The sequence below is a fragment of the Barbus barbus genome (genome assembly GCF_936440315.1).
Source record: "Barbus barbus genome assembly, chromosome: 1".
Taxonomy (NCBI): Eukaryota; Metazoa; Chordata; class Actinopteri; order Cypriniformes; family Cyprinidae; genus Barbus; species Barbus barbus.
Genome location: NC_136729.1, coordinates 32,211,704 through 32,235,860, shown reverse-complemented (window position 1 = coordinate 32,235,860; position 24,157 = coordinate 32,211,704). Strand labels below are relative to the sequence as shown.

The window sequence follows — 24,157 nt, the reverse complement described above, 5'->3', positions numbered from 1 at the left end:
TGATGCAGCGCCGTCTAAGGGACCAAAGATCACGGGCATCCAGTATGGTTTTCCGGCCTTGACCCTTACGCACAGAGATTGTTCCAGATTCTCTGAATCTTTGGATGATATTATGCACTGTAGATGATGATAACTTCAAACTCTTTGCAATTTTTCTCTGAGAAACTCCTTTCTAATATTGCTGCACTACTTTTTGCCGCAGCATTGGGGGAATTGGTGATCCTCTTGCCATCTTGACTTCTGAGAGACACTGCCACTCTGAGAGGCTCTTTTTATACCCAATCATGTTGCCAATTGACCTAATAAGTTGCAAATTGGTCCTCCAGCTGTCCCTTATATGTACATTTAACTTATTGCTACCTGTCCCAACTTTTTTGGAATGTGTAGCTCTCATGAAATCCAAAATGAGCCAATATTTGGCATGACATTTCAAAATGTCTCACTTTCAACATTTGATATGTTATCTATATTCTATTGTGAATAAAATATAAGTTTATGAGATTTGTAAATTATTGCATTCCTTATTCGTAATTTGTACAGTGTCCCAACGTTTTTGGAATCGGGTTTGTAAAAAAATTAAAATATTACTGTTTTTACTGTATTTTTGTTATTATTTTGCAGCCTTGATGAATATAAGAGACAAAAAAATAAAAAATCTTACCAACCTCAAACTCTTAAATGGTAGTGTATGCATGTATATAATATGTGTGTGTGTGTGTGTGTATCTATCTATACTGGCCACTTTATTAGGTACACCTTGCTAGTACCGGGTTGGACCCCCTTTTGCCTTCAGAACTGCCTTAATTCTTTGCGGCATAGATTCAACAAGGTGTTGGAAACATTCCTCTGAGATTTTGGTCCATACTGACATGATAGCATCATGCAGTTGCTGCAGATTTGTCCATGATGCAAATCTCCCATTCCACCACATCCCAAAAGTACTCTATTGGATTGAGATCTGGTGACTGTGAAGGCCATTTGAGCAAAGTGAACTCATTGTCATGTTCAAGAAACCAGTCTGAGATGATTTGAGCTTTGTGACATGGTGCATTATCCTGCTGGAAGCAGCCATCAGAAGATGGGTACACTGTAGTCCTAAAGCATAGGTCACTAACAGGCGGACCGCGGTCCTGATCCGGACCCAAAAGCCGTCCCATACGGACCCGTCTGCAGCCAAAACAGAAGGTTAAGATTTAAACCTGACGGGGCGCTTCTATTTCCTACGGCGCAGCTTTTGAAGTCTTTACGGTAGTGGGGTCGCCAACTGGCAGACTCCGGTCCGAATTCGTGAAGGCTTTTGACATAATGAAATAAATAAATACCAAACGCTAATTTAATAAATCAAATTTATATTAAGCACATCAAGGTCAGCTCTAGAGCCATTTGGGTGCAGTCGTGCGTGCAGTGATGAGAGATGCATGCGCGCAGAGATGAAACTTTTAGTGAGTGAAAAACGATGGCATTTTCAAAAATTAGGAAAGTTGACGCGTCCTTAAAAAGTCCTTAAATGTGGGGACTGAAAGACAAGAATTGCGATTAAACTTGCGCTGCACGTTTCAGATTCAGCTGCTGCGCTGCTTTTTGTAGTCTGTCTCTTGGGCTTGTGTCCTGCCATTCCGCTGGAAGAGGATGATTTTCCATTTTCAATCAGTACGTCTGCTGTTGTCAAAGACCAATGTGAAAACAACCCATATAAGCAGCAAACACGCAGAGTTGTAAATGTGAACTGGTGGATCAACAAGAAGATAATGTGTTGTAAAATGAAACCAATTAAGGCAGTAAAATATATTTATATACGTTAATTAATATAATACTTTGTTTTTGTGAAAACCTGCATCTGAACTGTAAATCATGCTTTTTACAGTCATTTTATTTAATTTATTTTATTTTTGTGCAGGTCTTAAAAAAGGTCTTTAAATGTCTTGAAATTAAGCTTAAATATCTTGCATATACCCTGGCCTGGCAAAAACCATCAATTGTTTTTTAGAATTGTCCGGACCTCGGCTGGCGGGGAGGGTTCATTACTGGACCTCAAGCCATTTTAGTTGAAGACCCCTGTCCTAAAGGGATGGACATGGTCAGCAACAATACTCAGGTAGGCTGTGGCATTTAAACGATGCCCAATTGGTACTAAGGGGCCCAAAGTGTGCCAAGAAAATATCCCCCACACCATTACACCACAACCACCAGTCTGAACCGTTGAGACGAGGCAGGATGAATCCATGCTTTCATGTTCTTTACGCCAAATTCTGACCCTACCATCTGAATGTCGCAGCAGAAATCGAGACTCATCAGACCAGGCAATGTTTTTCTAATCTTCTATTGTCCAATTTTGGTGAGCCTGTGCAAATTGTAATCCCTGTTTCCTGTTCTTAGCTGACAGGATTGGCACCCGGTGTGGTCTTCTGCTGCTGTTGCCCATCTGCTTCAGGGTTTGACGTGTTGTGCGTTCAGAGATGGTATTCTGCATACCTTGGTTGTAACTAGCGTTGTCACGATACTGGAATTTCTAACTTCGATACGATACCTTGAAAAATATCGATATTCGATACCATTTTCGATACCACGGAGAAAAAAACTGCCACAATATTAAGGGGGTAAGTTTTTTAATTTAAAGATAAATGTAACAAGTTGAGAACATGCGGTATATTTTACATGAACAAAAAAAATGTCTTGAGGTACTGCATTTGTTGATTTATTTATTAATCTTTTATTAATCTTAGTTAAATGTTAATTGAAACTAACGTTTACTAATACATGTACTAATTAAAATCCAAAGTTCTATTTGTTGATATTCTCATTTGCTTCATAACCAAAATATTTCCAGATATAGGGCCCTATGAAATCCGTTTTATTTTTCCCCAAATTCAGTTTTATTTTTTTCTACATTCAATTGTTTCCATTTTAATTTTTCTGGACTATTTATTTTTTTAATGGTCAAATTAAATGCTATTAATCTAAAAGCATGTCTAATTCATTAAAATCATGAAAATTATACAATTTAACATTTAATTTATTAAAAGTGTAACAAAAATGACACGTTTAGGGCCATATGAAATGTTTTATTTTTTCTCACCTTATGTTTTATTGTTACCAAATTCTGTGTTTTAGCATGTCTATTATTTGAATGCATACAAACAATTTTTATTTATTCTTACAGTAGCCTTATGAAATGTGTTTTCCCCCTCAGAAATTCTGTGTGTATTTAAATTTTACTGGATATCAGATGAAGGCATAAAACAATTTTAATTAATTTATATTTGAATTAATGAAAATTAAACATTTACATTTTTGGCAAATGAAGGGGATTTACTATTAAAATTAAAATATTTTGTGATTATTTCTTTTAAAAAAAATTAACAGTAGTAGTAAGTAGTAGTATTGTGTACATTCTACTAAATAATAGTAATATAGCCTATTTCTGGCACACGGTCTTTAATAGGCTAAGTTAAACCGAACTTTTATTTTGACGGGTTGCCGTGAATACTTTTAAAGTTCTGTGTGTATGATATGACGCTAGTTTTACTCAAATTAAATGGTAAAATGCTCGTAAAGTGCCTTTCAGATCAGTTCTGGAGATATTGTTGATGTATTTATGTCCTCATTGAGACGGCAGACGCTGAAATCACCGCGAGCGCCACATTAGTAAACAAAACCGCACGTGCAGCACATTCACACAGAGACGCGCAGGACATGCAGGATTCATATTTACGGTAAATCGACTTTTGCAGCTTAATATTTACAGATACTAGTCCATATCGCGATTTGATTTAAGTGTAATGACCTACTTTTGATTAATTCATCCAAACTTTGACAAATTCCGTGACATTCCGCGTTAAACTGTAAATTCCGTGTTTATGACTGGATTCCGTGGCGTTCTCTGCATCGCGGAGATCATAGAGCCTACAGATAGCGCTCCTGCTGTGTTCTTTAACAACCAGAGCAGTCATCTTTCTATTCACTTCACTTTTGCTATTTAACCAGAGCGAAGGAGACGAGTGCGGTCACGTGTGGTGCTTCTCCACGCGCCTTTGGAGAGAAGTGAAAGTGACAGCTCGGCTAGTATCGGTGTATCGATACTTCGGGAAATTAATATTGGTACCGTTCAGATATTTCAGTATCGATATTTATCGAAATATCGATATTTTTGACAACACTAGTTGTAACGAGTGGTTATTTGAGTTACTGTTGCCTTTCCATCATCTCTAACCAGTCTGCCCACTCTCCTCTGACCTCTGACATCAACAAGGCATTTTTGTCCACACAACTACCGCTCATTGGATATTTTCTCTTTTCCGGACCATTCTCTATAAACCCTAGAGATGGTTGTGCGTGAAAATCCTAGTAGATCAGCAGTTTTTGAAATACTCAGACCAGCCCGTCTGGCACCAACAACCATTCCACGTTCAAAGTCACTTAAATCCCCTTTCTTCCCCATTCTGATGCTCGGCTTGAACTTCAGCAAGTCGTGTTCAACACATCTAGATGCCTAAATGCATTTTAGCATGAGTTGCTGCCATGTGATTGGCTGATTAGCAATTTGTGTTACCAAGCAATTGAACAGGTGTACCTAATAAAGTGGCCGGTGAGTGTGTATATATATATATATTTATTTATTTAGTCATTTAGCAGACGCTTTTATCCAAAGCAACTTACAAATGAGGACATAAGAAGCAATCAAAACCAACAAAAGAGTGACAACGTGCAAGTGCTATTACAAGTCTCAGTTAGCCTAACGCAGTACAGATAAATATTATTATTATTAATTTTTATTTATTTCTTTATTTCTTTTTATAAAATAAAATTAGAATAGAGAGTGCTAGAGTTAGAGGGTCAAGTAAAGATGGAACAGATGAGTTTTTAGCCGTTTCTTGAAGATGGGTAAGGATTCGGCTACACGGATTGAATTGGGCAGGTCATTCCACCAGATGGGAACAGTTAATGAAAAAGTCCGTGAAAGTGTTTTTGTGTGTCTTTGGGATGGTACAATAATGCGTCGTTCACTTGAAGAACGCAAGCTTCTAGAGGGCATATAAGTCTGAATTAATGAATTTAGGTAAAGGGGTGCAGAGCCAGTGGTGGTTCTGTACGCAAACATTAATGCCTTGATTTAATGCGAGCAGCTATGGTAGCCAGTGCAAATTACTATATTATATAAATTATCAAAATTATTATATATATATATATATATATATGTAGTCATGATGTCATTTTTAATCTTACATCACCTGAAAAGAACAGTGAATGAACATTTCACAGTGCTTTAAAAATATGCACTGACTCACTGAGTGATGCTATTGTTTGCCTGAAGCCGTGAAAAGATGTTTTCCGTGATATAAGAAGTGGAGCTGGATTAACCAGCAAAAGAGAATAGGGCCACGGCCTCACTGCACTATTGGGAGGTGTGTGTGGTCAGGCAAAAGCTCCTAATGTGGGCCTGCAGCATCCAAGATGAGTCTGTGTGTGCCAGGACAAGCAGCCAACACGAAGATTCAGAGTCAAAGAACGAGCGGAATGAAAGGCATGTAGTGAGGCAAAAAACACAGGTTATGAATTCATTCCCTCACAAAGACGAAAACATTTTAAAGAATGAATGGTGTTAAGACAATGACACGTGTCCAATCCAGGCCAAATCCCCTAGAGTGTGAAGAAAACTTTTCCATAGTCTCCCGGCACTGGTCTGGGTGGTCATCTCTCTCCTTGTAACCCTGAAAATCTCTCAAAATAAACAAAACTGATCTTTGAATAGTATTTAATGAAAAGGGTTTGGCGGAAAAAGCGATTTGGTGCCCTCTGCCTCAAGCCTCTTAGAGAATGTAAACAAAACAAACAGTGAAGAAACCTGACTGACTTGTTATAAAGAAGAAATACCCGTAATTCTATGCAGACCATACAGATAGTGAGGATCAAAAGGGGTGATTTACCACTGTGTAAACTTCAATAACAGTTTGATAGCTGGAACAGGCTTATTTTTAAGAAAATGGAACAATGGAGTGCAGGCACGGAGGGAAGAAAGAGGGTGTGAGAGAAATACGGAGAGAGCGCTATTGCTCTGGAATGGCCGCCTAGCTGAGATAACTATCAGAGCTGTGAGAACGGAGCAATGGGTTGTTTTGTGCTGGAAAAGAGAGCGCTGTATTGGAAAAGGTTGCTTCTTTGTTGTCCACATAACTGGATTAATACGAACATGGAAAGTGGAAAACATCTGCTCAGCATTACGAGCCGTCGGGGGACGCCCATGCACCTCTTGCGCCTTGGAGCCTCACAAACACACGTGCAAAAAGACACACATATGCATGCTCACATTTACACAATCCACACGGTGCTCATTTCCTGCTTGGAAAGCAGGGCCAGGCCGTCAGCACCATTTCTTGAGTCTCGTTCTATACCTTCACTCCCATCCCCCCAGATTTCAGAAACTCAAGTGGAAGTTATAGAGGCCTTTCCACATCAGCACTAGAATAAACTAAAACATAAGCATGCCATCTGCACACTTTTTCAACCAGATACTTGATCAGACCTAACTCATTGACGAATGTAAAATGGAAAACCAATGCAAACAAAACGGAGAGGATAACATCATTGCGAATGGAGGGGAAAGGAAGAGGGGCGGAGATTAAAGTGCTTTAAAGTGCAAGATGATATAATTACAAGCATGAGTGTTGAGCATCAGTTCACAAGTTGCCTCACGATGGTCGTTAATGTAATTAGACAACATGGGGACATTATGCATGTAATACGGTTACTAAAACTTTTTCACACCAGGTGATTTCACATCAGGCTCCCATCCTACTGACATTCTGAAAGTCATTCTGTCTGTTTCCATGGAGATGATTAGCTGACCAAACTTTCAACAAAGAGCAGATGATTCAGACTCTCTGTAGATGTGTTTTCAGATCTGCCTTCCTGTTAGGATGTTTTTCTTATCTAAATATTAATCACGTAACAGAATCCACAAATCTGCTGTAAGACCCACACTGGGCACATACTATTGAGACTTGTCAGCAGGCCTAGGGATTTAGCTATCCCAGCATGCCCATGAATGTTGTATCATGGCACTAAGGCGGCAGAACACGCTCAGCGGTTTCCTCTAAAAATAAACAACAACGACAACAACAAACGCTGGGGTTAGCGCTGAGTTGCATCTGCCAAATATGAGCTAATGGCATTAGTCAGGAGGGCAAAAAAAGACAAATGCTACTTATATGTTACCTCAGTACAACAGGAGGAATTCAAGAAGTTGAACATCCGCAATTCCTGGACCACATATTTAATCGAATGTCAAACCATCCCTAGTTATTTCCCTAATTTAAATACTACCAGAAACATTTAGAGATTGAAAACACTGTTATTCTCTGTAAAACCCTTTCAAAGCATTACCACAGATCTGGCCAGACCTCAATGTTTATAAAGACTTTAACTGAGTAAAGAAATGGTCCCAGACTACATAACCTACTTTCCCTGCAAAACTCAGCGAAGAAAACAAATCTGTTGGTTTACTTGAATATGACAGAAATGTATAGTCATTTTTATTTAAATGTTTACTGTATTGACACACAGTACTGTTCAGAAGTTTGTTGTTAGTAAGATTTTTTATGTTTTGAAAGAAGTCTCTTTTGCTCACAAAGGCTGAATGAATTTGATACAGTAAAATCAGCAATATTGTAAAATCTGTAACACTTTAGTATAGGGACCAATGCTCATTATTAATTAGTTGCTTATTAGCATGCCTATTGATTTCAAATTGGCTGTTTATTAGAATTTATGAAGCACATATTCTACATCCCTAATCCCACCCAATACCTAAATTTAACAACTAACTATTAATAAGCAGCAAATTAGGAGTTTATTGAGGCAAAAGTCATAGTTAATGGTTTGTTAATAGTGAGAATTGGACCTTAAAATAAAGCGTGACCGTAAAATCTTATTTCAATTAAAAAATATATATATATATTTTGTAATATATTTTAAAATCTAATTTATTCCTGTGACGGCAAAGCTGACTTTTCAGCAGTCATTAATCCAGTCTTCAATATCACATGATCCTTCAGAAATCATTCTTATGAGCTAATTTGGTGCTCAAGAAACGTTTTATATTATCATCAATGTGGAAAACATAATATTTTTCTGGAAATCATGATACTTCCATTAAGGATTCTTTGACATTTGAACAGTAGTGTACATCTGTTTACTCTCTATTATGGTCCATGGGTAGTCAGTTGTGGTTATGTGGTCCAGAATCCAAATGGCAGTAGATAAACGTACTCACAAAGTAATAACCTATAAATTCAAATGAAACGTGTCCAATAATTTTTTATTTAAAAACATCCAATCAATGTATAAAAAGGGTCTGTGTAGAAACCACCAATCATGAAACTGTCTGTTTTGAGTTAAAAAATAATACAGTACAGCACTAACCAGTCGTGAAAGATCTCTTTTAATCTCATCCAGCAACACAAACTGAAAGAATAAAGGAGCATCTCAGCTCCTCAACATTCTGGATCCATTGTCTGGACCAGAATCAGAAGACTTTGAGAAACACGTTTCATGAAATATGGATCACATGAAATGCAAGAATCTCACCCAGAAAGCCAAAAACGTCTCTTAGTACCTAAAAAGAAAACACAAACATCTAAACTGATTAGGTCACTTTTCTCAGGCCTCCTATTAAGACTTGCAAATATACTCACTTGTAAATGGATTAAACACCATAGATGAATGCCAGTATAAAACCTTCAGTCCTTTACTGAGTGCACACATGAAAAACAAAAAATTTGGTTTGGCTGCAACGAGGTAAAAGTCGCTCCCATCTGATAGTGTCATGTGATGATTGGAGCTGAAGGTCTCTATGCCCCATGCCCGGAGGGCACAGCTCAATGCTCAGCTTTATTCTGCTGCTTTCTGTCTGTTTTAGTCCACAAAGCAAGTATGAAAAGAATTGCAGATGTTGAGTCAGTGAGCAGAAATCTGAGGCCTGGCTAGTTGATAAACAGTAAACTGATACTGCAGTCATAAGACCAACATATCAGTCCTCATTCACTAGTTAACATGTAAGAGATGGAGAAAAGACACCAGAAAATCACCACCATTCCACATTTGATAACATATGCAATTAAAAGTGTTAACATTTACTGGCCTTACCATATACTGCATCACTGACTTATTTTTCAGTATGTGTAAAACTCCCAAGAATTGTATAAATGGTATAAATTCTTTATTTTTCTTTAATAATAAAACCATAAAAATGATTCTTAATAAAGAATGTTTTTATTATTATTATTATTAAATCTAATATATATTAAATCATCATACTTTAAATTATAATATTATAAAATGTAACATATTTATATGTAAAAAGGTAATTACCTTACTTTATGTAATTCCTTATGCTTAAACTTTTTTGCAGAACTGTGTGTGCAAACACACTGAGGAAGTGTGCGATCAGTGTGTGTGATGGAATAGAGCGCATGATGAAAGAGTGACCAGTGAATACCTCAGACTGTAGCACACCATACACAGCACTATAAACTACAAGACATACAGACATACTGAACGTTAAAAATCATGCACAGTGTCTACAGAGAGCACACACCTTCACTGAATAGTGTTAAAGAGCAGCGCATAGATGAGCACAGTAAAGCTCCGTTACCTCTGAAGAAGGGCATGGTGAATCCTGCCTCCGATCCCCTCGTTTCCCCCTGCCTGCCCTGTCCCGGAGACCTCCGCCTCCTCCAACGCATCACTGTACAATCCGATAACACACACACCCTGTCTGTCGATCCTCTGTTCCTAAAGTTGTCTGTGCTGAATAAATGACAAGTCAGGAATGTGCATTTTCCCTCGTGGACGGCGTCATACTCTGAGCACACACACACACACACACCTAACACAGGAGTTCACAGAGAGTCAGGACAAGAGGATGCAGCTGCTTTTCTTTTCGCACTTTCTCCCTCTCGCTCTCTCTCATCAGTTCTGTGTCTTTCCATCCTCACTGCAGCAAATTCTGCGGCGTCAGCCTCAAATCACAGCTTACACATACGCTCACACAAACAAGGCAATCCCTGTTGAAAATTAGCAACCAGCACATTCACACTGTATCACCGGAATGAAACACCTGCTGTTCTCACATCATGTACTGATGGATCTACCGCGTCTATATTAGTGGTTCTCAACTGGTTTTGTTTCTGGGAAGATTTCACTTAGGTGATGCAATACGGTGCCAAAAATGAGGTAGCTTTTTGCTATTTTTTTCATAGGGGTAGAATATCATGCAATCTGTCCATGCTGGAAATATTTCAGCTACTATACCTAATTCAGCTACTTCTACCAACTGACAGACAAACTAAACTTTTAAAATCTCTGGAGTTCGACATTACAGACAGATTTGACATTAACAGCAATAAAATATAGGCCTATTATATACCCCAAATCTACTGATTTGTTATCCTAATGAAGTATTTTGTATGGTAAGCATTTTATTATTTCCACTTTGCATTGTTTTGCTGCATTGTTTGACTCTATAGGACCAGACCTGTGACACATTTTTCATTTATCTATATCATCTACTGCACATGAAGAAACACGAATCATCATGTGTGTCCAAAGTCAGACACCTGGAAACAGTGCAGTTACAACTCACTAATTAAACATCAGCAAACAAAGCTCAAAATGTGGTGCAGGAAAACCCAAAAATTTGTTAGTATTTTTGAAGTTTTTGAATTTATTTATTTTTCTGGGTTTTTGTTAAATGTCTGAGAAAAAATAAAATCTGTGGTTAACACAAGCTCAAGATATTTTCACATTTTATGTTACAACATAAAATACATTAGTAAAAGACCACTTGTGTTTTTTAAGCACTGACATGTCTGATACAGATGTTGACATTAAAAGTCATCAGACCAAACAGGTACACTCATATACTCACTAGTCTGCTTTTACACACTTGTTACTCCCGCTTTTGCAAAGAATTCTACTCAAACTTAAATCACTTCAATGATCTGTTGAAGGCTTAGTTGTGGTGAGAGTGAAACTGAGCAACTGTGCTGCAGTTTGTTTATAGCCTAAGTTTAGATTTTTATTTTTATCTCTTGTATTTAGACTTCATAAAAATTGTGTTCATTTGTGTTCAATATTATCTTAATGGACAAAACCTGTAAGAATCCATACACTTTTGTTGGACAAAGAGCTTTTTTCTACAATAATCCAAAAGCCAATGGACGTTGAGGGAACCTAACCTCTGGGTCGGGCTATAAAAATACGTCATCCTTGCAGTATTCTACTTCTGCACACTATAACAAATCAAAGCTGGTTTACCCCTCTAGACGTTTAGGACAGTAACACAGTAAGAAATATTAAATCATATATTTTATAGTGAGGCACAGTCTGTCACTATAATTCACTGCTACACTGGCAGTAAAGTCAAATTTCATACACTTCATGGTGTATGGCTAAAGGAAAGAGCAGGCTACTCTCTTTCACTCTGCATCCACAGCAGAATTTGACACCTTGAGAGATGTGACGGCATCCGCCTGTGTTCCCCATGTTTGTGTTGTGGTCGGAAGCACTCCAAAGACTGGAAATTAGTGGCCAGTGGAACCCGTTTACAAGAAACATTCTGGACCCACCAGAGGAGTGTGGGTCGGTGATTTGGCTAGAGATGTGGGATAAAAACCACTAAACAAAATCACTACACTCACCATGCAGTGTATTTTTGATGCATATATCAGATGGCTCGGCTACTGTCACGCTGTGCTGAGTGTATAATTAAAAAACATATTCCTTGAAATGTTCACACATATTTGTGTGTTTACAGTATGAATAGGTAGGTTTGTGTGTGGACTGGGTGGAGCTCGAGGCCTGTAGCGCTGCACAGCACAGGGGTGCGTTCACACATACGGTCCTCATTATGGCACCAGAATTAAAACTCAGTGTGAGCCTCAGCGCTGATACTGTCTGTTCTTATACTGCACTCTAACACCTCTCTCCTCCAGAACAGACTGATCAACCTGCCTGCAGTGTTAAGATATTAGGAATAACTCCCAAGAAGACAACACTAAGAAGACTCTAGCTTTTGCACACAATTATGGCCTTTTATCATTTAAATTGTTATGGGTCAATTTAATTTGCATTGTACACTTTTGACTTCAAAGTGGTTCTAACTCTATTCCAAAAGTTCATGCTCCAGGGTTGAAAGCAAAGCAAATCCACTTTTAAAGGGATAGTTCATCCAAAAAAGAAAATTCTGTCATTAATTACTCACCCTCATGTCGTTCCAAACCCTGTAAAACCTTCATTCATCTCCGGAACACAAATTAGATATTTTTAATGAAATCTGAGAGCTTTCTGACCCTGCATAGACAGCAATGCAACTACCAAGTTCAAGGCCCAGAAAAGTATTAAAGACAGCGTTAAAATGGTCCATGTGACATCAGTGGTTAAACCTTAACCCGCTAGTTCACAAATCTTTTTTACTGGTTGGAGTGTTCTGTTGCAAGCGAGTGTTTGCCAAAGCACATATCACAAGTTCTAGAGTTAGATTTTGAGACCAATTGTTAAATATATCTGTAAAACTATTTAGATGATTGAGTAAGTAGTTAATGGTTTGTACTGGAGATGTGATCTGTATGAACTGATTCAGTCTGATTTGGCAACCCAAATGGGTGTTTTACTCAAAAGAAGTAATAAATTGGGTCATCCTTCTAAATCATGTTGTGCATAGTGCATATTGGACAATATAAATAATTTCACTTGATAAACAGTTATCAGGCTAATCATGTAGTTGTATGCTACACTAGTACATAAGCTAACTATGGTCATTGTAACATACCTCATATCATCAGGCACTAAGGACGGTATCCATAAAAAGTTCTTTGAATCTATGGGATCACTTGGCGTTCAAACAGAAAGCCGATTTCGGAGGAGGACCCGATTTCTTAAGAAAATATTTCTTTATTTTGTGCCTTTTCTGCACTTCCATGTTTCCCTCTGCTATAAGCCACTTCACTTGTTCTCTAACATCTGGAAATCATTTCTCACCTATTACAACACTGCCAGACTCAGGCCATTTGTTGATCTTGACAAGGAGCCATTCTCCAGCTAAATATCGATTCTTTTATTTCTAAGTAATTGTGTGCTGATAAAACACTACAGTACCAGTGTCAGGTGTAGATGCTGACAAACTGGAGTTGGTGTGTTAAAAGGCAACGAAACGTTTCGAGCGCTGCTCTGTTTATTCATTCTCATTATCTTATGGTTGTGAGTGGTGGGTCAGCTGAAGTCCATACAATATAAACAGAGGGATTTTGTTTTTTTGGCTGCCTGGTGCTCAGACGATGAACAGAAACTGAGACTTAAAGTGCACAACATGTAAAGCAGCATTGCTTGGAAATATCCTGCCATATTCCTCCAATCAGGTCCCAGTATGAAATCTGCAGCTGCTACATGGATCTATCACAGGTCCCATGACACAGAATTATTCCCCCTTTGAGGAAACATGAGGTCACTTCAGTCAAAGCTAATGCTCAGTACTCATAAAAGAAGACCTGTTGTCTGGTTGCCATGGTAACAAGTGGATAATAGTTTCAGTCTGCTTGTGGATGGTTTTTGAGATGGTATGGATATTTCTGGTGCATCTCCAGCTACCTTCACATAAACAGCTACTTTTGCACAGCTGTTCACAATAGTTAGGTTTAATCATGCTAAAAGACGAGGAGGAAGATGATGAAACATATTACAGTATGATGCAACGGTACACAGCTGTTAACTGCTACACTTCACACAAACACTTTTCAAACGTCAGTGGCTGGTCTAAGTCTGTGGGATGTGATCATCTGCTTATGATCCTTGATGGTCGTTGGGACTTTATGTCTTAAGTGACCCCTTTTAGCCTTTTGACATTTGCATATATATTTCACAGACCTGGCCCCACATTCTACCTTTATATTAGGGCTGTGTATTGGCAAAAATCTGGCGATATGATACGTATCACGATACAGGGGTTGCGGTACGATATATTGCGATACTTTAAGCAAGGCGATATATTGGGATATTTCCTATTTTAGGAATAGGATATATATTTTTAGGAAAGCTGTCATTAAGAACACACCACCATATGCAAACCTTAGCAAAAAATAAATAAATAAAAATAGTTTAACCAGAACAAACTGCAGAACACACTGGGCTCTGCATTTGCAATAATCAGTCCCTATAACATTCAACATTATTGAACCACTTTTTGTGCAGTATGAGTAAAGGGGGAAATATTCAAGTGCTTGCATGATTCTTTAGTTAAATGTATGTATAAAATGTATTTTATAAAAAGATAAAAATATATATTTATAGACTCTACTTTAAAGGTTCACAGTTTAAGTTTACAATTGTGACATGCAATGTCATAACATTTGATCTGAACAAAAAATTACATCTGCTTAATATCAATTAAAAATAAAGTGCTTGAAGGATTCCTAAAGAAAACAAAACAATTGTAAAACAATCAAATAAATACAGATGTTAAACATTCTCAGAACTTTTCAACTTGGATTTCACAGGTTTTTCAGTTTGTATTTATGTTCCTCGTGGAATCGCCGAGACCGCGACGCGAGCACCGCCCCAACTGCACAAAACGCCCCTGAATTACGAGAGAAAGCTGCAGCTGCATGGCGACTCTACGGCCCGCCGCGCCCCGCGCAAAACCTCTTCAACACGCGGCAAGCGGCAGAACCGAGGTTGCGCTCGCGCCGCGGTCCCGGAGCAGACATTACCACAAAAGCCCAAATGGCGCCACACTTCAGCTTTGTACGTCGAAACGAGAACTGGAACAATTCTTTCATCCTCCATTACTGGCAGCGAACTATATTAACGCTAACATTAGTGGAGTGCCTTGATGCTAGTATTTCCTGTCACTGTTTAAGTTCAGAGATGAAGACTGGTCTCTAGCGGTCGGGATATGAACGCAAAATGAAACAACTGCCATGAATCTTGTATGATTTTTTTTTTTTATATAGATATTCCGTTTTGGAGAATCGATACAGTATCGCCAAACAAAATATTGCGATACGTGTATCGATATTTTCTTACACCCCTACTTTATATGGGTGCTAAATTGCCAATGGTTGTCCCCCACACTGTCAAAAAGATGCTAAACAGATCGACTATCTGTTCTCTCCATCTGACTTCAAACACATTACAAAGAGAACTAAATGACCCTGGATACCAGGCCTGACTGACCAGTGGACTACCTCCACGATTACAAGACACATAACACACACACACAGAGAAATTGTCTTTATTTAGATCATAATTAATCAGTTACAAATGTATCTGGTATATGCATGTGTTGTGTGTATGTTTCCTTATTATATTAGCCAGTTACCACTCGTTATTCGTATTAGTAAACTCTAAACACTCATATTCAGGTGTATGAATGTATCTCTGGTTTAATATCTTTTAGATGTCTCTTTCTGATATCAAAATGATCTGCTCTTTATTCCTCAAACAACGATGTACACAATGTAATCGTGAAATGCATCATACTATTTTTACTGTACTGTGGGAAAAATTACACCGATTCTCCAGACCGGTCATAAAACATGCAAATTAGGTGTCATGTGGGGCAAATAAACACTTTCCCGCTGAAACTATGTGCCTTGTTATTGGTCAAACTAACCAAAATGGGTGTTACAGGGAAACCAGATAAAACTTCTCCCAAACCCAAAAGGCGAGGTCTTCTCTTTACTTTCAGTGCCCTGGAGACACACATATCACTTGGAAATCTCACAACTCCCCTTTCCGGGGGAGTCCGAGCTTCTGGCAGTTTTAAGTCCAGTAACTTTGTCGATTCACTTCGGACCAATCAACCCATGGCTTCCATAGTATTTTTTTTTCCTACTATGAAAGTCAATGGTGCCCAAAACAGGCTGGTTACAAACTTTCTTCAAAATATCTTCCTTTGTGTTCGGCAGAACAAAGAAATTCATACAGGTTTGGAACTACTTGAGGGTGAGTAAATGATGACAGACTTTTCATTTTTGGGTGAACTATCACTTTAAGAACATAGGACACAAAGGGACACATTAACTAAACAGTGATGCCACCGAATGCAATTAACTATAAGTCTCCTAGCAGATGAATAAAAAACTAGTATATCTTTATATGTAATTTCATAATTACTTTTGTTGTTTTTGAAATATGGTTAAAGTGTACTGTCGAATGTACTGACAAGCATTTATGGTAAACTAAATTCCAAAGTAGTTTCTATTAAAACTTGTGTCATATATTTAAATATATTTGTAATTACATTGTAATTGTGAATGATATAATTAAAATGATGAAGTTGCAATTTAGTTCATTTAAAATATATTTACATTAAATGTAATAATGACACACTACAGTTAAAATTAAAAGTGCTTTACATGTGCTTTATTATGTTAGTCAACATATCAAAATTAGTGTGCTTTTTAAAGCAAAGCAATAGATTATTAACACATAATGATTTAAAATGTACTGTAAAGTAATACTTTGCATTATTTGAGATTACAAAATGTGCTAAAGTGTGTTAAGATTTTATTTTAATATTTCTTTTTATTTTAACATTAAATATGCCTATGCATTTTGTAACATATACTAGAGCAGTCACATTTAGATTTGGAGGAATTCAGCATTACCTCACTTGCTCACCAATGGATCCTCTGCAGAGAAGGATGCTGTTACTTGTGGATTACTGTGATTTTTACGCATTTGCTTGAACTCATTAAATCAGTACACTCATTTTCTTGGCACTCATTCACTGGAGAAGAACCACTGGTGAGCAAGTGATGTAAGGCTAAATTAATTTCTCCAAATGTTCAGATGAAGAAACACACACATCTACATCTTGGATAGTACATTTCCAGCAAATTTTCATTTTAGGGTGAGCTATTCCTTTAAGCAAAAGTGTATCTGTTTTAGTAATGTTTCAGTGTGTCTAGGGGCCAAAAAACATGTCGACCTCTGCTACATTACAGCAATATTGGGGCATAACAAGATCTGGACGGACTGTAGTGTATTACACACAAACTCGGTCTAGTCTCAGAGCCAAACCCTTTCTTGCCAAGAGTTGCACAACTGCCTAGAGATGGGACGCCAGGACAGGAAAGGCGAGCAGTGACTTACATATGTTCAACATAAAAACACACAAAATGTCTGCACAGCACAACTGGCTTGAGAGAGCATGCTGGAGCTGAGTTTCTCTCCATATATTTCTCTCCAGACAGACGCACAATGTTATAGAATTTATGCATCAATCCTTCTTAGCAGCTAGCCCAAACAATAAGCACATTAAAAGTAGAAAGAAATGGAAGCGCTTGGGCTTGTTGCATTTAATTTCAGACAAATTCATTACTTTTGTGCTTGTTGTTTTGTCTTTTTGTAAAAAGGTCAAAGTGAGAAATAATCCAACTTGAGATGGGAACATGGCATTGTATTTTGTCATACTATAGCGTGAGAGCTTGCACCTTCTTGTAACTATGGTTGGGTTTATGCAATGAAAATGGGTTTCTGCATGGGTTTTTTAGTCATTTAAAAGAATATGACCACTACTATGACCAGTACCACTATGACTGACCATTACTATGACCAGTACTACCAGACCCGAAGAGCTGAGGGAGCAAAAGAGGCCAAAAATAAGACAATTTAAAGTTTCTTCTCCATTCAGATGAATAAATATTTGCCATTCTGTCCTTGAACACATTGGCCCGCTCACTTCTCTCATTCCATCCTCCGTTTCTCTGATCTTCTGTCTCACTCATTCCATCTATCCTCTCTTGCTCTCTCACACACTCTTATTAAAATTCCAGTTAATCTTGCTGATTATAAAAGACGCTGAAAAAAGCAATGGCTTCACTCAGTTCAGAGCATTCTTCACACTTTGCCTCTAAAGTCAGAGATATTCTCTCTATATAAATCTTCAAACATTAATATGAAAGTCACTTTAAGATTTACATCCATAATCTGCACCAGATTCAGGACACTTTGCACATAACCATTTACAGATATATGAAACTCTCAGCAAGGGAGACAAACTCAAAAAAAGATCAGAATATATCAAGTTTATTCATTTAAAAGTAAATTTTGAGAATTTGCTTATTGGTGGTGCTTGGGAAGAAGAGTCTACAAATGGACATCAAACAATATCATCAACTTACAGAAACTAAACACTTACCAGCAAGGATACAAAGCAATGCATTTATTTAAATTGAATAAATAAATGAAATCATAACAATAAGCTGATAATTAGTTTTATGGTAAAATACCAAATGAATAACTAAAATCAATCACTTTAAATGCAATAGGCCTAATTTTTAATGTAAGAGTGGGTGTGGATTCTACCACTTCCAGTTAATTTTGATATTGCAAACTGATATTTCTTGTCACATTTTAATTTATAAATTATCATAAACACACTAAGCTTGGAACACAAATGTTTTGATTGGCCAATGAATCATTTACAGAAAATAACTTACTTCTGCACTGCACAGTAAGATAAAGTACAGTATGAAAACTGTTTTTAAATTATTAGGGTTGTTTTTTTAGATTTAAGTGAGAGTTAGATGATGGCAAATGTAATCAAAATGTAAAAATGAGGGAAATAGTCAACATCGACCAATACTGATAGATTAAAAACAAATCTTGTATATTGATGGATTCCCGATTCATTATGCATCATATAAAAATTCAGAGATAATAAGTGTATCTACACCAATGTAGGAGAGAAAAGAAAAGGTTAAAGAGCTGAAGCCATAGCCTCCAGGCAACACAAGTTTGAGTCCCAGGACTTCCGTCTTTTCCTGATCCCAATCTCTCCTCAACTGTCCTATCAAATAAAGCCCTAAAACTTAACTTAAAAAAGAAAGAAAAAAGGTTTAAGGATCAGAACTGCTTAAATAACCCACTTCATCCATCTGTCTTCTGCCTAAACACACACATACAGTACCTACACTTGGTCTTGTGACTTTCACGTGAATGCCTGAGGAATGAGGTAGTAATCGCTGGAGTTGAATGACATTTAGGAAGAGCTAAATCAACTGTCAGTTTGAATGCAACTGCAAAACTGTCCCTGGTTCAGTCACTTTAAACACAAGCCTCCAGTCTGCTCCTTCACCTCCTGTCCCCATCAAACAGTCTCCAGAGGGACCTGACCCCGGGCCCCACACAGCAGCAGAGAAGAGTTCCCAGCTAAAGAATCTGCTGCATACAGAGATCCACATCATTTATCATCAACATGTCAAAGCATGGCGGAAGTTCAAGCTGCTAATGCTTCACAATTACGGTATTAAACAAATACAGTACCAGTGATCTCCTCCTGAACTTAGAGGATAATCTCCACGCTTTGTTTCTACTGTGGTCTGCCACTGTAAAATGATAAGGACAGAGGAAAAGAAGCATTCCAGCACTCTGCCAAACGTGCCGGGCTCAGGGTTAAGCTAAACAATACAGAGAGGCTTTCTCTGATAAGACAAAGGAAATGGATGGAGGAAATATTCTGCACATCTTCAGATGGTGAAAGTTGGCAAGGTTTATCTAGTTTCAGTGCACAGAGCAGTGTGGGAGGTGTCAGGGGGAGTAGATGCCAAATGCGTCTCAAATGCAAATGGGAAAGATTTACAAACAACAGATTATAATGTGAAAGTTAAACACAAAGCCAAGTGTGAATGTGTTGGTAATAATCAGTCTTTGAAGAATGGACAATGCATTTGTTTACTGTTCATTAAGAAGTGAAAGTGTTGGTCATTACCCTAATACTCGAATAGCTGTCAAATGACTTCTACTGACACTGATTTGTTCTGTTTAAACAAGACCATCTCTTGTTTGTTCACTAGGCCTATACGTTTGTGGCAATAGCAATTTTACGCCATCTTTCTCCCTCGCCAATGCAGCCTTGATACACTGGCAGTAATAATAGTAAAAACTGACAACACACGTCACAAATGAATAGAAAAAGATACTAGAGCTGATTCTGTTCTCTTAAAATCATCATGGTAACCATAGTTTCCCAAACTCCACAGTTACAACAGTTATTGTTAGTACTATAAACCTGGCAATGGTCATAAAATTACATTAAACAAAATGGCAAAAAGACTTTCCAACACAATAAAAGCAATTAAAAATAATAAAATGAACTGTTTTGGCAGTGGTCTATAGAGGTCAAATTCATCATGCATTTGAAGAACAAGTTATGACAGATTTTATTTAGAAGGTGACACATTATGACATATTGTTCTTTATGATGGGATACAACGGAGCTGTAATTGTCTCCTAAAACACTACATGGCAAAAAAAAAAAGAAAAGCATAACTGCAGCACTTCCCTAAACACATGCAGCACTGCAATAAACTGTTTAGCATATGAGGAACGGATTTTTTTGTGATGAATCTATAGTAAATGACAGTTACACTGGAGGTTAATTCATAAAAATCACATAGAGCTGCAGCTCTGTATACAATGTTTAATAACTAATAGCATAATAATATAGAAGTTGATATAAAATATGTGAGCTATTATGAAATACTAAAAGTGATTAAGCAGGAAACCTGACACCTTTTGCAGAAATTGTTCCAAAATTCGGCCTCTTATTTGTCAAATTGTGTTACTGACTCCATCAATATTTCATATTAAAGACATATTTTAATAATACATCATATCATATTCCTTGGCACCAAATAAAAACACACCTGTTGACCTGTTAAATAGTTTTCAATGTGGGTCAAATTTGACCCCTATAGGATCCCTAGAACAAACAAAACCTGTAGTATATTTGCAGAAACCACAATGGAAAAATTCTTGATTGTTATTCTTATTCTTGAAGTGTTATGTTTTGAACAAAAAGACATTTGTTGCTTCTTTCCAACAGCACCATCATCCCTCCGTCTCTACATATTTACAGCGACAGAAGAAACAGCTACATTTAGAGACTGAACAGAATATCTATAGAATTAATAAAGACGTTATTGTTCTCAAAATATGCTCAGCAGCCCAAGAATGAAAGTCAAGTGATGTTTTGTTTACATAGTTGCAAAATGCGTGCGATGTTGTTCGGTGAATGTAAACACGAGTAAAGAAGACCTTGAACTTGACAATTAGCTAACTGAGTAAACAAGTCAACCACACACATCTGTACGTCAGCAAGAGCGTGTAAAGTAGTGAAAAGTTCCTACTTTTGACCGGCGGTTTGGTGGCCAGTGCTGCGATGTGCTTCTGCAGGCTGATAAGTTTATTCTCCAGAGCTCCGGAGCGGCAGCAGATGGAGGCGAGCTCTCCCTCCAGCTCCTCCAGGATGCTCACCGACTGACGGGATAAATCCGACAGCTGCCGGAGCACCGCGCACAGAGTCAAGCCGCACACATCCACCAGATCCGTGAACATCGCACCGCGACTCTTGCCGCCGCTCTTGCACACATCTTTAGGGACGATGGTCCTCTTGCAGAAGGGCATCTTTTCTGCTGTTACGGTAAACTCCCTTTAAAAGTGCGTGTTTCGCCAGCGCTGAAGAGTGTTGGCGGAGACTCTTGCTCGAGATTGCGCGTACAGTGGAGGCATTTTATGCATTGTAATTGACTGTCCACTGTGAGGAGCTCTGCAGCGCTCCAGTTCACACTAGATCACTGCAAATCACAGCTCCAAACTCCCATGAACTGCGCCTGAGACCTCACCCACTCGTGCAACAAGACCCTATGAGCTGAATCTTTCACGAAAACTCAGCCTTGCTCTACGCATGCTCACAAAAGTAAGATTTTAAAAGTGACTCCAACAGGGCTAAGAACAATGGGAGAGATAAAAACTCTTTCTTCCAGTCTATATTCTAACCTTGCATTTGCCCATCCCTAAATACACATCTGGACTAGTGTGTGTGTGTGTGTGTGTGTGTGTGTGTGCACGCTCCCCCACCCTGAACCAGAACTTGGCTCACCTAGATGTTTTGTTCATCCAGTCTTTCCACACTGGACGGCGAGAGAGAGCGTACAGTCACAGTGAAGTCAAAATGATGAGGAGAGGCAGGTAGAGAGGCTGAGAGTCCTTCATGTTTTATAATCTTATCAGGCATGTTTCTCCATGGCTTCATATGAAACCTTATCTCATACAGGGAATTGATTGGAAACATCTGGGTCTTGTTTTGCCTCACTTTATGACTGTCTTCATTGTTCCTGGTACCCCACCCCACTCCACATGGCCCAAGTGCATGACAGGAACCACTCCTGGTGGACCTTTTCTTCATGGCAAACCTCCTCCCACTCGTTTCGTTGAAAGGACTATTTTCTACTCTTCTTTTCCTGGTTTCTTTTCATGTCTCCTGCGATAGACTGTTTCTGCCAAGTTTGATTTGAGGGAGTCAGGTAGCCTGGCAAGGCTCACATTTCATTTTCATAATATTATATTTTTGCAATCAGATTCATGGAATAGCGGTAGCCAGACTCTTATTAACTTACGATAGCAGACCAGATACTGAGTGATAAATGAGGAAATTCTTCAAATCTGACCTAAAGTTTGATGTGATTTAAGTGATCTATTTTCATCTTTTAAATGTGCGATGACTATGGAAGCCCAAAATGTTATGAAATGTAAAAATATGACATTCTATGTCAATCATTAGATGCTAAGTCCTAATAACAAGTTACAAAGTTGAAATTTTGTCATAATTGACTTTTTATCTTAGAATTTCAAAGTTTTGTCATAATTTTTATTTTTGAGCAAATCAAAAAGTCAAAGGCCCGGTTTCACAGACAGGGCTTAGACTAAGTCAGGATTAGGCCATAGTTCAATTAGGACATTTAAGTCATTTTTATTAACATGCCTTAGAAAACACATTACTGGCGTGCATCTTGAGACAAAACAAAGGCACTCAGTCAGTGATCAGTCAGTGCAAGTTTATTTCAGTTGAAACAGTTCAGAGTTACATTTTAGTCTGGGACTAGTCTTAAGCCTTGTCTGTGAAACCGGGGGAATGTTTTATGTGATAATAGACTAGAATGGTAAACGAACATGGCTTGTTGTTCTTAATGGAGGCTCGAACCTGAGGCTCGGCTTGAGCACAGAGTTCAACCCCCCATTGTGGTGCTACCTAGAGGGAGAATAACAGAAGAAGAGGAGGAGATGGGGAGTTGGAGGGATGCGGGAAGAATTGACGCTGAGACGGTGCAATGAGAGCTGCTTATATAGGCTCGTAATGATGATTGACAGGACTGAATGATTAGGCTCCTCCCGAATCTACGTTTGGAACTTCATTTTTTTGTCATAATTTCGACTTGGCATAATAGTGACTTTTTATCTCATAATTTTTAACTTTTATGGCATTATTATGACTTACCAAATAATTTTTTTTCTTATGTTGCAAAAACAGAATTCAACAAAATTCCATAGATAACAGAGAAAAATCTAGCAGAAGTCCATCAGGTCAGGGAGGCGGTTGAGCGGTTTGAGGATGCAGCAGAATGTTTAAACTCAAGGACACCAGAGCCTGTGTGTTTTTAGTTTGTATTGCGTTCTGGCAGACAGCCCCTGCAATGTGTGTTGAGGTGAGGCGTGCTGTGTTGCTGTGGACCAGCAGGCCAAAGGCTGCAGGAGGAACAGGCTGAAGCTCAGCAGGACCCATATGGCCTTCTGGAGATGAGCCTCAGCTATGTGGCACAAGAGGAAAACATACACACAGGTGTGTTCCAATCTTATACCACAGAATCAACAAATCCAAAGGCAGATTCAATATCTTCTATAAATATTGTCTCTAGTTTATAAACACCCACTCATCCAAACACTGCCAAAGCTAAGATATGAGTTCAGCTGATGTTTACTGCTGAGCTGAAACCATCCTGCTTATTTGATTTAGATAAATCTAATGAGCATGTGCAAGCTCATCTTTAATTGAAGATGAAGTTTCTTTCAGTTTTAAAGCAACTTCTCAGATCCAGCTTTTCCTCATCTATGTTTCTACTACATTTTAAACTAACAGTGGTGCCTAATCCTGTTCCTGGAGATCTATCCTCCTACGAAGCTCATTTCCAGCCCTTATCAAACACACCTGGGGCCTGTACCATGATGGTGGCTAAACAAACTCAGGGTTACAGGATTAGTTTTGAGTTGACAAAACCAAACCAGTTCAATCCGGCTTTGTTGGTACCATGAAGCTGATCAT

At 38.2% G+C, this 24,157-nt stretch overlaps 1 protein-coding gene across 2 annotated transcripts in view; it reads right to left on the bottom strand.

Annotated features, from left to right (window-relative positions):
* Positions 1–21,465, bottom strand: part of LOC306874893 (NHS-like protein 2) — a gene marked incomplete at its 5' end in the record, with an annotated part of 82,660 nt that extends 61,195 nt beyond the window's left edge. For both annotated transcript variants that reach the window (XM_079425209.1, XM_079425210.1), the window contains one exon: positions 21,189–21,465. In XM_079425209.1, coding sequence (XP_079281335.1) covers positions 21,189–21,465 — 277 coding nt within the window. The remainder of the gene's footprint in view (positions 1–21,188) is intronic.
* Positions 21,466–24,157: the final 2,692 nt, after the last annotated feature.